This window comes from Uranotaenia lowii, chromosome 2, assembly GCF_029784155.1.
Source record: "Uranotaenia lowii strain MFRU-FL chromosome 2, ASM2978415v1, whole genome shotgun sequence".
Classification (NCBI taxonomy): Eukaryota; Metazoa; Arthropoda; class Insecta; order Diptera; family Culicidae; genus Uranotaenia; species Uranotaenia lowii.
The window spans coordinates 249,461,575-249,477,110 of NC_073692.1; the positions used below are offsets into that span (position 1 = coordinate 249,461,575).

General features: G+C 32.6%; 1 protein-coding gene across 5 annotated transcripts in view; it reads right to left on the minus strand.

Annotated features, from left to right (window-relative positions):
- LOC129742272 (uncharacterized) overlaps positions 1 to 15,536 on the minus strand; it is a 68,942-nt gene that overhangs the window by 15,917 nt on the left and 37,489 nt on the right. For 3 of the 5 annotated variants that reach the window (XM_055734149.1, XM_055734148.1, XM_055734152.1), the window contains 6 exons: positions 8,157 to 8,331; positions 7,851 to 8,089; positions 7,615 to 7,778; positions 3,182 to 3,318; positions 2,559 to 2,576; positions 1,114 to 1,251 (listed from right to left, as the gene is read on the minus strand). In XM_055734149.1, the coding sequence (XP_055590124.1) occupies positions 1,114 to 1,251; positions 2,559 to 2,576; positions 3,182 to 3,318; positions 7,615 to 7,778; positions 7,851 to 8,089; positions 8,157 to 8,331 (871 nt within the window). The remainder of the gene's footprint in view (positions 1 to 1,113; positions 1,252 to 2,558; positions 2,577 to 3,181; positions 3,319 to 7,614; positions 7,779 to 7,850; positions 8,090 to 8,156; positions 8,332 to 15,536) is intronic. The other 2 variants (XM_055734151.1, XM_055734153.1) reach the window with 1 other exon arrangement.

A 15,536-nucleotide genomic window follows, 5' to 3' on the forward strand; every position in this document is an offset into this window, starting at 1 on the left:
GAAAACACATACTGATAATCATTTTCCTTTAACTTCACTTCCTACTTCGGCACACAAACTGTCTTTTCTCATTTTTTTAAAATAAGTTTTCCATGGTTACCATGACAGCATCCATGAGATTAAGCATTTGGGCTTGTTAGGTTCATGTTGTTGTTAGATCTCGAAATAAGTAGACAACCAAAGTTATTTTCCGGAAGCTTACTATAGCGCAAATAACAGACTTTGAAGTTAAAATCAGGTTCTATCATAAAAATCTAGATAGTTTTCAGTCAAGGGTTGTATTTTTTTATCCTCGACGGACCATAGTTGGCCGTGGCTGTTGGTAAAAATTAGTAGTAGGTTTGTACTTCAAAAATATTCCGTTCACAACAGAATTCATAAAATTCACATGGCTGATTGTGGTGTCCGTGGGAGAAAATTTGCAAAATGTTACATCAGCTTTTCAGGAGTAATACCGTTCAAGATAAATTCAATTCTGGGTATGTTTTTAGTTAAACTTCAAGAACAAATTTCAAAAGAAATAAAACGAAGAGTTAACTTCATACTTTTTAAAGCCTTAACATTGTTATTTTTATGAATATACATATACAAATTATGAGGTCGGTAGGCAAAGTTCTGAATCCTGAATTGTTTGATTGTACCGATAAGTTCCGATGGAGTAGATGATATGATACTTATTGACGCGGATGATTGCAAATTTACAGTCTGGGAGGGTAATGAAGGGTTAGTTTTGCAATTAAAACACATAACTTTCCAATGGTAATGCTATAGAGAATGGCGATATATGTATCCAGTTTTGACAGATTCACTATGGCGTTTTTTTTTTGATAACTTATACAATGGAAAGCACAACTTTCGGAGAGGGTTCTAATACAAAATTATCACATTTATTATTATATGTTATGCATTGGACTTCTGTTCACGAACCAATCATTGTATTGTAAGCAAAACAGTGTTTCACGTATAAGTTCAAACATAAATCTTGTGTAGCAGTTTTCTACAAAAAATCAACATGCTGTGTATTGCTCGGTTCATATTATATTCTTTAGCATTGTTGGTTTGTTTAAAGTTGACTGGAATCAAAGTTGTACACAAAAAGCTATTGGTACTTACGTATACTTCTTCCCATTGTGACACATAACGCACCAAGCGTGAGAGTCGCAACAACCTCACTAACGACAAAAGCTTCGCTAGTCTAAGTATTCGAAGTGCTCTGCCAGCGTGTAGAATTTGAAATGAATCTGAAAAGTCCTGCAATCAAAAGAAATGGTTAGTCGAAAGGGTCAAACATCATTTCCATGATTCCACTGTATGCAAAATACAATTATGACGGAATTATTCTTCAAATAACGATTTAATTGTCAGCTGATCAAATTTACTATTTAACTAATTGTGGTTATATGCGAATCAAAAGTGTTGAAAATAATGGAAAATAAAATGCTATACAATTGATTCTAGTTCGATGGGTGATTCGATACAGTTTTTTACACTTTTCGATTTGTAATAAACATACATAACATGTGTTCAATTGATTGATTCACTAGCAACTTCCAGCGGTCAACAATGTCGTTGATGAATTGGTTGTTTTGGACATTAAATATAAATCAGTTTGAATCATTGTTTAGACTTATTCTTAACTTCTTCTTCTTATTAATTTCTCACGGATGACATTACAAGCCTAACGTGTTAGTGTGTTCGTTTTTTATTCTTTTCTCAGCGAACAAGCTCAACTCGGCTGGCATTTTTTATCGTTTGCCCCAAGTAGAACATCCATCGTATTTCAAATCAAACTTTTTAAATTCTATAAATTAGATAGTTGGGTATTAGTTTTGAAGACGAATTGGCCAATCCCATATAACAAGAATGAGCGAGAGAACAAGAAAGTTTGGCTTAAAAACTTGTAAACCTGCCAAAGTTAAAATGTTCCACTAGGAAACAATCGAAGCACAGAAGAAGGGAATGCTTCATTTCGGATGACATCAAAGTCAAATGTGTCTTTTTATCTTTTGATTCCTATCTCTGTTCAATACTGTCCGATTCATAACTCAAGGGATCTCACTTTTTTTCCTTTTCTCTCTGTTTTGTCTGTTGACTACAAGGGCTTTGCCAGCGCCGTTATTCAAGTTGTTGGAGGGAGCATTAGTCAACCAATTGAACCAAACCATTGAACTTTCTTTTATTTCAATCAGCTACATTCTGCATCAAAGTATTTTTCCATGATACTTTTGAATTTCTAGTACTGTCAAATATCAAATTCATGAAACAGAGATAAGATCTTGTGGTTGTTGGTTTAAAAATGCCAGCTTTAAACAAAATCATTAGAGCCTGTTCATATCATGAACACAGCCAAGACTGAATTTTGAATTCAGAAAAGAGTTTGGTTGATTCTTGTCGAAGCGCTACAATTATTTTTCAAGGTGTCATTCATAAGATATTACTCTTCCCTGTAATGTTTGTAATTTTCTCATTATTGACAACATTATATTTTTGAAATAAAAGAAACATAAGCAAATTTGTTCCGTCATTGTATATTGCATCGGCTTTGGTCAAACATGTACCTGATTATTTTTCTGAATCTAGAAAGAAAGGAAAAGAAAACAAAAAAAAAATTACGGTAATATTCGTTAACTTGTCGAGCAGGCAAGTTCATTGATAAATGGGTAATATTAAATTATCTCAAGCAATGCAATAGATTAGAGCTTTCAAAAGAACCTGCTTCTGGGTAACAGATCGCAAAAATAAATGTTCAAAAATTTAAAAAATGACCACATAGTTTTCAGGGTAGATTAAGATTTTCATAAATTGTTTTCAACACATGCCATGGGACTGATATTTACAATGATGAATGAATTCGCAATACAACGGATAAGCTGGTATAAAGAGTGCGATATTTTCAATTCAACTGTGCATTTTTATTATCAAGTGTAATTCTTTGTTGATTACGATTGCAGTTGACAAAAATCTATGTAACATCTACGCATGATTTTGAAACTTATGATCGAATCAACGCAAATAAAAAAGACAACAAATCTGTGTAGACAAATAAGACAAAATATTTCTAGAAGAGCACCGAACTATGTTTTCGTATGTATTAACTTAACACAGATCTGTTGGGGGATTAAACATCAACATGCAGGAATAATTATTCGAATCAAACACAAATAACTTTCAAAATACGTACCTGGTTGAATATGAGGAAAATGTAATCTAGTGGTATCGATGAAATTAAGTCAAGAAAAAACCATGTTTTTAAATAATGTTTTGCGATTAGCTTAGGATCTAATATCACTTGTTCAGCATTATCTTGTTGCATAATGCCTGAAAATTAAAAAAAAAAAATATCAGAATTAGAGCATGTTTGTGACTGTTGTTTAACAGGGATCCGACTGAATACGATAAGCAGCAGAAACAAAGTTACAACTTTTTCAAAAACCTGAACTCGTCGAAAAGACTCTAAGAACAATTAAAGGCAAGCTAATCATTCGATAACTTTATAAACCTTTGAACGAGAAACAAATACTCAGCATTATTTATCCATTATCATTCTTATATGTCAGCGTGAGTAAAACCCAGGAGGAAAAAAAATCAGCGAGAAATCGAAGATTTTTAGTCAATCCTCCCTTTCATCGGAATTCGGAGTTCGGATATGTATTCTCTCTAGGCTGTGAAACAGGAACACATTTTCATCAGAATATAAGAAATTTATGGAATTTTAACTTGGTACAAACATTGAATTTTGATATTTGGAACGAGTCTAAATAAAGTTAATGGAGGCATACTGTTTTTATTGTGTTATTTCGCACATGTGCTTCATTTATTTGAGCTCATATGGAATGATTATGACCCAGTGAGTAATTGGTAATATAAAACATACATCATTGATTATAATATTCCAGGTTGAATCCGGTTGTTATAAATAAAAACTGAAGTTTTTTAATAGATTTTCTTGATATTTTCAGGAATGATTTGAGAAATCTATAAGTTCTCTATACAAATGCTTAGATACCGGCCATGTGAACCTGTCAATGGTAAGTTATCATTGTACGGCATCGCTAAGTTTTAAAACTTAGCTCCGCTTTAGTTAGATTATCTAATTGAGTCAATGTAAGCGATCGCTAAATGTGCTGAAAAAGTAAGCACTATCAGCTAAAGCGTTTATCGCTATCCGTTAATTGATGACTAATTAAGAGGTAAAATAAACAATTATGTTAACATTTTTATCTGATTTATTGTTGTTTGGATGTAACCAGGCAACGAAAAAAAAATCCTAGCACTGGAAAATTAACCCATCAAGGCCCATTAACACTTCATGTGAAAACTAATGTGAAAAATCTTATTTCGTTAACTAAATAACACGACGAAACTAGGTTTCGTTACAAAGTGGAATCGATGAGGAATGGTTTAGAGATGAAATTCCAGTCGGACTCGTTCCCCCCGATTTACTTAGAGAAATTTTAAGGAACACTTTTCGGTAGGCACTACTTACAAGATCGGTGCTCAACTGTATATAAATAAACAAAGAGGAGGATTTTTTGGGAAAAAATATACGAGCTTTTTATGATAGAAAAATTGTAGCCGTCTGACAATTCTTCATAGAACCAGCACCGGTATGCGTTCTGATTCTACGCAATGGGTCACACAAAGGGTTTTCGACTGTAGTTTTCCGTTTGTTGTACGAAATTAAATTTTTCATGCAGAAAACATTGTAAAATTAAAGCATGGATCACACAAAATCTGGACGCATTAAAAAGGGTTTATCTCGAGCATTGTAAACGAAATTAAAATGTTTTGTAATCAAAATGTAGGGTTTTTATTGCACTTCAAAGAAAAAATAAGAAAAAAATTATACCGATGTTGTTTTAATGAAAATTCTAACTTTTCGTCGAGAACCACTCATCATAGTTTGGGCACCCTATTCACTGACCTCAGCGGCCATTCACTGCCCTCAGCGGCCATTTTGTTCCACAATCTCTTCATCTCTGTTGTATCCCGAGTCGTCTAGATCTTCTGCTTGACAATTGCCCAAAATTTTTCGATAAGGCGGAATTGAGGGCAGTTTGGTGGGTTGATGTCCTTTTCGACAAAATCCACCCGTTGACCCGATACCACTGTAGTACGTCTTAGCTGTAGTAGCAGCTTGCCAAATCTGGCGAAAACTTTACTGGTCCTTTGTGAGATCTAATGTACGAAAAAAACGTTTTTCAAGGCACAAAAAACCCGGGGTTTTTCGTCCGCAGCTGCAAATACCTTGCCAGATCAAACACTTTCTTGCAAACTTATCGGCAAAAACGAATTTGAACTCGGCAGGGACATCACCCCGACCAGTGGCTTTGTAAAATTTTTGGCCAGGAAGCCGCCCAAAATCAGATTTCACGGTTTTTGAACCAGACCATGTCGGGTTTTTGACGTGGGTGTCCAAAATTAATTTTCGCCTCGCGGCTTCCATTACGTGTAACTTTATTGGAACAAAACGAATCGTTATGAAATTTTCAGCACTGATAGAGGAAACATTTCCGAACAAATTACTGTCAAAACATTCTAGATCCGACATCTAGGAGCGCTATGGTATAAAAAACAGTGCGTTCCGATTTTGAATGATCCATGCTTTATTAACTTAAACTGTTCACAGGTGTTATTCGACGAGCAGTGGGCAAAATGCGAGGCACGACTTTCAACAGATCCTGTCAACTTATCTGCTCTGTCGACGACATTGATATAGTAGGCAGGTCATCTGCGGCGGTGGAGGAAATCTACCGCAAACTAAAACGCAGGAAGCAGGAAGCTGGAAGGATTGGGTAAATGATTAATACGCCGAGACGAAGTATTGTGAGTTTAAATAATATTTTAGAAACGTCGCTGATGAACTGGCAACAAAACACAGACTTCCTACAATCTAGTACTTCACTCTTTTTTTCTAGCATTCCGTTTAAACGGCACCATTCATCTAGTCTAGCGATGAAGAGCCAAACAGTCAACAGTGCTATGGATCTTCCGGAAAATCTTCAGATCATCGGCGGAGAGGAGTGTATCGGACTGAAGTGTTGAGCACACGTCGTTCACGAAGATTATAAACAGCAGGGGTCCGAGGTGGCTCCCTTAAAAAACTCCAGACGGTGTGGCGAACATTCGTGAGCGCGTGTTTCGTATTCTGGTGAAAGCCTGACGGTCGATTAGATATGACGCAATCCACTCGAGTGCCCAAGCCAGTAATCCTAGTCGATTCAAATTTGCGACCAGTATCTTGTGCGGCACACGGTCGAAAGCTTTAGCAAAGTCAATATAAACTGAATCCACCTGGCAACCTTCCTTCATACTTTTATTCAGTGAACTTACGTAGCACATAAAATTAGTAACTGTTGACCTTTTCTTGACGAAACCATATGGTGGAAAACTACTGGCCAATATCGATATTGAATTCAATATCGATATTGGCCAGTAGTTTTCCTTGTTCTTGTAGTAGTTCTTGAATTCAAATCGATATTGGCCGGTAGTTTTGCACACTGTGACCATTTCCGGATTTGTATATCGGAGAAATAGCCGCAACTTTCCATGCATTAGGAAACGATCTTTCGGTTAACGATTGATTAAGGATACAGCAGATCGGGGCGGTAAAGATGCAGCGTAATGTTTCTAAAGAGCGGGAGGTATTCTATCTGGACCAGAACCTTTAGAAGGATCGACTGTGGACAATTCATAATTCATAAATATCTTGTTCGGCGAAGCACGGTGAAAGCAAATTTACAACATAAGATTGTAACGATGCGAGGTAGTGGCAGTCTGCATCAATACCGACAGAACAATACACATTTTGGAAATAAAAAGTTCGCGAACAAATTGACCGATTCGGTTTGATTGGAGGCAAGACACCATTGAAGCTTACATCTACGGGTACGGGTGCGTTTTGTTTTCTGCCTTTAAAATGCTCCCAAAATGATGATAAATCTCGTTTGAGGTTTTCTTCGAGTCGAGAGATGTCGGTAGAAAAGGTCGTTTAGATGTTTGGATTCTGACATCTAAGCGGTTCAAGTGATTTTCTGTGCGGTTCTTGTTGAAACTTTTGCGAACTTTACGTAGCTGATTTTAAAATAACTGTACATTCCTCACCAAAATTTTTGCAAACATGTATAAAATTTCGAGAAAATTTCAAAATTAATTTTTTTCGAAATTTATACATTGAGTTGAAACTTTTGGTTAAAAATCTTTTCTTCAAAATTTTTGGAGTCATTATCTATTTTTGAAGAAATCCTTAAAATGTAAATTTTTAAGTTTTTATGAATGATCATATTAATGAAATAAAAAAATGTAAGTGTAATTTGTTCGCAAATCTTCCAAAAAAGATGTTTTCGATCCCCAATGATTTTTTTTATAGTGCGTTGGTCTTTTCTTTAATGTGGCAAATTTCAGAGATGCTGAAATTTTCTTTGAAAGCTATAAAAAAAACACACCCTGAAAAAGATTGCATTTGGATGGCATTGATTTAAAATGTTTTTTTTTTATTTTTGTTGCTGTGAATAATTTTTAGTTTGTTAACCTTGATAATCTTTTTGGTGTTTTAAGGTAAAGCTAACGTGTCAGTCGGATCACCTCATACAAGAAAACGACTAGGTATATTACCTGTTCTGAAATTGACAACAATGTCAACTAAAAAAATCGTATCACTTAAGCAATTGAAGGCAATCCATCTCGTACTGAGGTCATCATTGAAAAAAGATATGGCGACGGGCAAAATAATTAAATTAGCCACAAGTAGCAGCAGCATGCACAAGTCCCAGTAAAACCTATGGAAGGGAAAATTTTTAAAAAAAATTGTTTACTAAAATTTCGCGATTTTTTTTATCTTCAATACAAACCGAAATGAACTGCAGGGATGAATCACCCAATGACCGGCCGTTTTCTGTCGAATTCGTTCCTTGACCAGAGCTTTTTTGCTTCCAAAAAGCTTCATGGCCAGGCGATTGTCTGTTGGCTGGAACCATGCTTGTAGTTGGTTCTTCAGGAAATTCGATGATTGTTTTTCCGTTGCCGGTGGTATACTTGGAAGTGGTTCCTCCTTGGGCGTCCCGTAAAGGGACACATCATCGAAGTGTACCTAAGAAAAAGGATTGGGTGGTTTCTGAAGTTGGTTCGAGACCTTAGAATGTTTCCATTGCCATTACCTTTGATTTTGCCATATCGTTTATGTAATCATTAATTAACAAAGCTTCGTCATCTAATGCGGTCACCAGGGAGTCTGTGCAGGTGTTATCAATCGATACCCTTAAATCGTTTTCATTTTGATTTAAAAGATTCGAGTGAAACCTTATGGAATCAGTGCTGGCGGCATTGAACAATCTGAAAATGTAGGAGAAATAAATAAGGGAGTTATACAAATGATTAAAGCAAATGAATTGGTACTTATTATTGTAATTAAAATCAAAACTGAATTGAAATATAATAAAAACTTAAAAATAAAGAACCAGCTATTACCAGTTTTAAATGCAAATCCTCATCGAATAAGCGATTGATTTGAAAAGAAGCATACTTATCTATAAAAATTTACCAAGTAACTCGTTTTGGCTTGATCAAATCATAAAAATAATGACATTTATGTAGTTATCAGCTTTTTTTACACCTAGTCAAATTTCAGTTGAATAAAGCTAAAAATTTTATGAGGTATAGTCTAAATGAATTCGTAGATATTTTGCGCAGCGAAGTGTTTTTTTTTTCGTTTTTTTTCAACTGTGTACCTTAGACCACAAAACTTGTTTCAGTAGGATACTATAAGAGCATAGAAGGTGTAGGACGAAACCATCGCCCGCAATGCTGGGCTAGCACCTCCCAGAGTTTTACCTTCGCTATATTACCTGTTATTAAAACTCTCCACGTTTATGGGTGGAACGTAGAGATATCTGCTTCACTTGTTAAGTAAACGGGAGTCATTTAAGTGACTTATTTTCCTGCCCAGCAAACAATTATGTAGGTATATTTCTAAACAAAGTTTCATATACCGTATACTGGGAGAACTTTGATCACCGGGGTAACTTTGATCAACGTGAAATTTTTGCAGATAATCATCATTAACTAAGTCTGAAGTTAAAATATCTGAAAAAAGTTTTCTACGTTTGAAAGCCTATGAATTGAGTTTAAAATAGATTAAATTTTGTTTGTAGTTGGAGATTTTTTCAAATTACTTAAAATATAGTTTGAAAATTTTTATAAAAATCTCTTTTTTCGAAGACTTGCAAACAAACACCTGTCCTGATAGAACTTAGAAGAAAATGGGTTGTTTCATATGAAAGTTTAACTTTTTTCCATTGTATAGGTAGGGGAGAGTGGGGATACTTGATCCCCTTTTCTTATTTTCACCATATCTTTTTTGAAAAAATTAGCAACTCGCCGTCTCTGACATTTTCTGACAGCTTGTAACTTCAAGTTTCTATGCTCCAAAAATTAGAACGATACTTGAACCCGTTGATGAACAAGAAGCATTTTCGTGGGAGTAAAAAAATTGCGATTTTTCTGAAGTTAGGGGAGACTTGATTCCCTTTTGAAGGAGACTTGATCTTTTATTCAGGAAGCCCTAATCCTTGTATAAAAATCAAACAAAACCCCAAGATAGAATGTTAATTGACTATTTTGGTCATGTTTGTCCTCATTTCACAATTTATAGCAGACATAAGAAGAAAATTCTATAACTTTGTCTCAACGCTAATAACATTGCATACTTAAAGGCGCTATTTTTTATAATTAAGAGAAAATTAATTATTTTTGCTCTTTTCTTCAGACAAATGTTTGATAAATATTAGTTTTTGGATGAATATTAGTAATTTCGTAATCAGCAATCATAACGATCAATTCAGAAGAAGAATATGCCATTTGGAAGGGGGATCAATTGTACCCAACTCTAGGGGATCAATTGTACCCATAATCCACATTTTAGAAAACTTTTTCTGAAAAAAGTTGAGAGTTTTCCATTGCTTTGAAAATATGGCATCATGAAGTTCATTTTACGCTCGAACGATTGATATATTGGAACAAATATTTTTTTCATAATTTTCCCATGTAAGGAACATTTTAAAGTGATGAAAAAAGATCTTCAAGTTACATTTTGTGAAATTTTTCAAACAAAGTTCAATTACTCAAACAATTATTTTGTTAAAAATTTTTAAACTACAAGCATTGTTATTTTGCTCATTTTGGCACATTTTTCTAGAACATTTGATCTTTGTAAGACATTCCAGTTTCGAGATATAGCTAAGGAATCAAGTATCTCCAGGGATCAAGTATCCCCATTCTCCCCTATAGTTTTAGAGTTATTTTTACGGTCATCATATGATATTTTTTGGATATTTGAAATAAAACGGACATTTTCTATGAGAAAACCTGTGTAGAACAAATGGCTAAAAACCCTATCAAATGGTTGAGTTTCAATAAAAAAAAGAACATAGCAACAGTGGGAGGACCTAGGGAATTGCATGACGGTAAAATTTCATTTATTTTTTAGGCCAAAAAATATTGAAAAATGTTTAGAATTTTTGCCCCTAAATGTGTGCAACAACATTGTCCATCTTTTGAGTATATTTGTTTTTGAAAGGAAACGTTAAAAAATTCAATTGAGACCAAACAAAAAATTACTGTTACTGATGCTATAAGCCTTCTGTGCTAATTACATCAGAACAATAATTTTGAAGATGTTGAGATACGTTAAAACCATAGGGGAGAATGAGGATACTGGATCCCTGGGGATACTTGATTCCTTCGCTATACATCGAAACCGGAATGTATTATAAATATCAAATGTTCTAGAAAAATGTGCCAAACAGAATAAAACAACAATGTATCAAATTAAAAAAAAAATGTTTATTAGTTATTGAAATTTGTTTTAAAAATGTTTCCCAAATGATAAAATTATAATAAAAATATTTATCCCAATATATCAATCGTTTGAGTACTATATGAACTTCATAATGCCATGTTTTCAAAGCAATAGTAAACTCTCAACTTTTTTTAAAAAAAAAGTTATCCCAAATGTATGTTATGAGTACAATTGATCTCTAGTGTCCAAAAAGATGAATTTTTCTTCTGAAAAGATCGAGATCATTGGTGATCGGGAAATTACTAATATTTGTCCAATAACTAATGTTAATCCAGTTATTATCTGTTAAATAGGACTCAAAATAATGTATTTATCTAAAAACTAGAAAATGGCGCCTTAAAGTATGCAATGATTTTAGGGTAGGGGACAAACTTTTAGAAATCACTTTGTCTATTACTTACAAACTATGAAATGAGAACTAATATGGCAAAAATTAGTCAACGGACTTTTTATCTTTGGAATATGCTAGATTTCTGCCTAGGGTCAGGGCTCCTTGAATTATGGATCAAATCTCCTTGAGTGAAGGATCTAGCATCCTTGAACTAAAAACATATCACAACTTCTTTAGGGGTTTAACACCACACCACCCCCCCCCCCCCCCCATGAAGATTTTTTCCAAGTAAAATTTTCACCGAAGTAACAGAAAATTACTTGATGTTGAAATGTATTTGAAAATAAATCAGAAATTTTTCTCGCCTACACGGCGGAATTTAGTCTTTAATCACCCTTGGCTTGAGACATTTTGATCTACAATACTATTTTTTTTTGTAAAATCAATACTATTCGACCTTTACGAATTGAAACTAACTTTGATTCTAAATTACAATTCAATTAATCTTTTATATAGCAAGTCAAAGCTTCACATACATAAACCCTACCTCGTCTTCAGAATTGGTTTTTTTAAGAAGTGTAACTGAAAAAAACGAACCATTTTTTTTTTAAATCTTTATTTTAATTACAAATGTTATGCTGATATGCAAAAATCTTCAAGAAACCAATTTCGACTAAATTTTATTAAGTGTTTTTTGCTTTTCTAAATGCTCAACACAACACATAATTTACACAAGGCCACAAAATTTGCATTTTTCGGAGGTGCAATGAATTGGTAATTTAGACTTATTTGGGTACCTTGAATCTGAATATGCAATTTTTCTATCAGCAAGTTATTAAACTGACTTTAAAAGAAGTAAAAAGTATTTGAGAAATTTCTGCATTGTTTATACAAAAACACAAATCAAAAAACTACCATTCAAAAATAAAAGTTTTAAATGAATTCACAACTTTCCTCAAGAATTCAAGTATTTTTGAGTTCTGCGAAAAAAGTTATGAAGCTTTATGTTTTTTTTTTACTATTTTTCATTTATCAAATTTTTAAGAAGTGTTAAACTAAACTGAATTTTAGATATTTTTAAGAAAACATGTAATATTTTTGCAGGTTTCAACAAATGTGTTAAATGAAATCAAGTTTTTTTACACTTTCTACAGTTATGTCAAAAATACTTGTAATGAAATCTTTCCATTTTTTTAATTGTTGAAGTTTACATTTTTTAGATATCATGCGTAATTTTCATCATGATAATAACCTTTCTTTTTTTTCTTTATTATAGAGACTTTCAGCCTCGGGCTAGTTCGTCTCTTTATAAAAATATCCCTTAATTGGATGAAGAATCAGATTTTTTCGTATATGTAGGTTTGTTAGTTTATCAGTTTTCAATGTTTGATTTTACTTAAAACTGAAAAAAATATATATCAAAGCTCCTTATCACCAAAACTCAAAGTGTTCGGCCAAATTTGATAAAAGATTCGAGTTCATAACGCAAAAATATATAAATTCAATCATTGAAAAAAGCACCAACATGCTGTTGCCTTGAGTCATCAAATCAATTATGTAAATTCTTATGGTGAAACGTGTTCATTAAAATAAACCTCATGAAATGTTTAAAAAAAACTTATCTTTTTCATTTTCATATTTTGTATAAATTTTCAAATAAATTAACGGAATTTAAAAGTACAGGTTTTTTCCCCAATTCTTTTATTAACTTGCCGAATTTTTCAGTCGAAATATTCAAATTTTTGGAATAATTTTAACAAATTTGTTTTTCTTATTTTGAATTTTTGTGTACTTGACCCATAAGCCCTTGAGTCTTAATTTTTAATAAGAAAAACAAAGTTTCAACCTTCTGTTCTTTCCTGGACCCAATATTTCAATCGAAAGTGTCAAAATTCTCAAAGTTTGTAACTTTAAACTTTAAAATTTGTGATTGAAAATTTAAAAAAATTTCATCAAATTTTTAAGATAAAATCGTCTTTTTTGAATCAATCATGATTTTTAAATTAATTTTTAAAAGTTTGAAACATGATTTGAAGTAGGTAGCAACTTTAAACTTAATTTTATTGAGAAATGTTAACTAACTTTGTATTTGCTTTGTTCTTACAATATTTGTTGTAACTTGGAACTTCTTATCTTTCAATTTTTATCAGTTTTCATTGATCATCCATTTCCTAACATTTCCTTGTAAGTATAACTGAACATGAAGTTATTATTTTGAACATCGAAAATTAACAATTTAAGCCATTTATTTTTCTATAAATAGGTTTTTTCTCTGACTTCTTTCACTGGCACTTTTCAAATAATAATGAATATTTCTATTCTACTTTCTATCTAATTAAATTAAACCATCAATCATTGAATAAATTCTCCAAAGTTCAAATTGTTTTTTTCAGTTTTCGAAAATTTACATTTTTAGATGGCGATTTTTTGTTAAAATTCAAAACACTACAGCGGAATTTTTTAATCACCTTTCAGTTGAAAGTAAAAAACTGAATTTTAATTAAGATGAATAAAATTAACAAATATTATCATTTTCCTAAAAACTAATCATGATTAGTTTTTTACCTGATTGGATATTTATTTTAGAATCCAGATTTCTTTCAAGCTCTGTGTTTTGGAAACGTTTATTTTAAATTAGCTTAGAAATTCTTTTTGAGAAATTTCCAGTTCAGAATAAAGAACATAATTTTGAAGAAAAAAAATTATCAATGACTTACCGAAAATTTGAAACTTTCATTCCGGTTATGATTTGAAAAATTTGTTTTTTTATCAGTCCAGTTTATTTTTAGTTTGTGTGATAACCATGAGTGAAAAACGGTGTTAGAAAATTCTTTCATTTTTGTGTTGTTAATTTTTGGCATTGCTATTATTTTTAGCTAAATTTGAAATTCGAAACCACAAGCCCCCCCCCCCCCGCCCCCCCGCATGGGCGGATCCTTCGCACGGGCCTGATTCAATACAAGTATTATTCAGATCTTACTTATGTAAATGTACTTAAGTCCCTTGGCATTGATTTTTTGGCTCAAACGTCGTTTTGCAAACTGACTAGTTTTATCATTTAAACTTGATTTCATATGTTTGGAACTATGCTTTTCTGCTCCGTTCCGTTCCGTATGTTGAATAAAATAAAGTACAGAACAATCGAAATTAAAAAAAAAAAAAAAGAGAAGTCCCTGTTCAATTGGTGGTGCATTTTCCAAAATCTGTTGGGACCAGGGGACTGAGATAAACGGAGAATCATCGTCAATGGTCAAACAAATTTTGCAGCCAATGATTGAATTTGTCATAATTTGTTGCAATTTGTTGGAGAGAATTAGAAGGATTCAGTTAAAATGAGAGAGACCGGTGCTCAGAGAGAGTGAAAATGTGCTAATTGTTGCAAATGTTGCAAATTGTTACAATTTGTTAAGCAGTTGTGGAATTTTGATCATTACCATTCCAAATGCAAAGAATTCTCTCTCCACTGCAATCCCTTGGTTGGGACAGACCACTACCGTCAAACGGGGCATCATGCAACAGCAAGGTTAGATGCAACATTTGTATGTCACAGCTTTTAATTTTATATAACGTAGGTAACCGAGTTATCTTTTAACGAATTCAAAATGATGATGACATAATTTTCCACATCTTAAGCTAGTATTTTAATGTTTTTCATTTTCATTCAAAATTTAAAAAATCCATCAATAAATGTAAAAATTTAAACATTTTTCGATGCCGTAAAAACATTACCCAGTTTTAGGCTTAACAGCGAGAAGCCAGAATTTAGAAATAAAATTTAACTTAAAAAAAACTTTACCCAGTATGACAAATTCACTTAATTATGCGATTAGAATTTTTTGTAGTATTTTTTTACCCCTAAATGTATGCAATATCCTTGTGTTCAGAAAAACTGATAAAATGAGATTCAACAGAACAAGAAATGACTGCAATTATTGTTTTTATGCGTAATGGCTTTTATGGCATCAAAAATCACTATTTAGATTTTTCATTAAAATAAAAGTTTGTTTCAAGTTACCCCTTTTTCTAAATATAGTGAAAATCGCTTTTTTTAATTAAAAATAACTGAAGAAACCAATAATTTTTTTGACCACATCTGTATGATGTCCCACTAATCTTAAAACTTTTGATGCAGAACAAGAATAAAGCAAGATATCCAGAATATAAGGCCGGTGATTATCCTTTCAATTCATCTTTTGTTTTTTTTTTTTCAATAACATTGATCAATATTAAAAAAATCAAATGGATTTGAAAAATAAAGATAAAAAAGGTACTTAGCTCTTGATAAAAGATATTTAAATCTTTGGACATCTTCTAAATATTAGAAACTCCACCGGTAGGAAGTAAGATAAG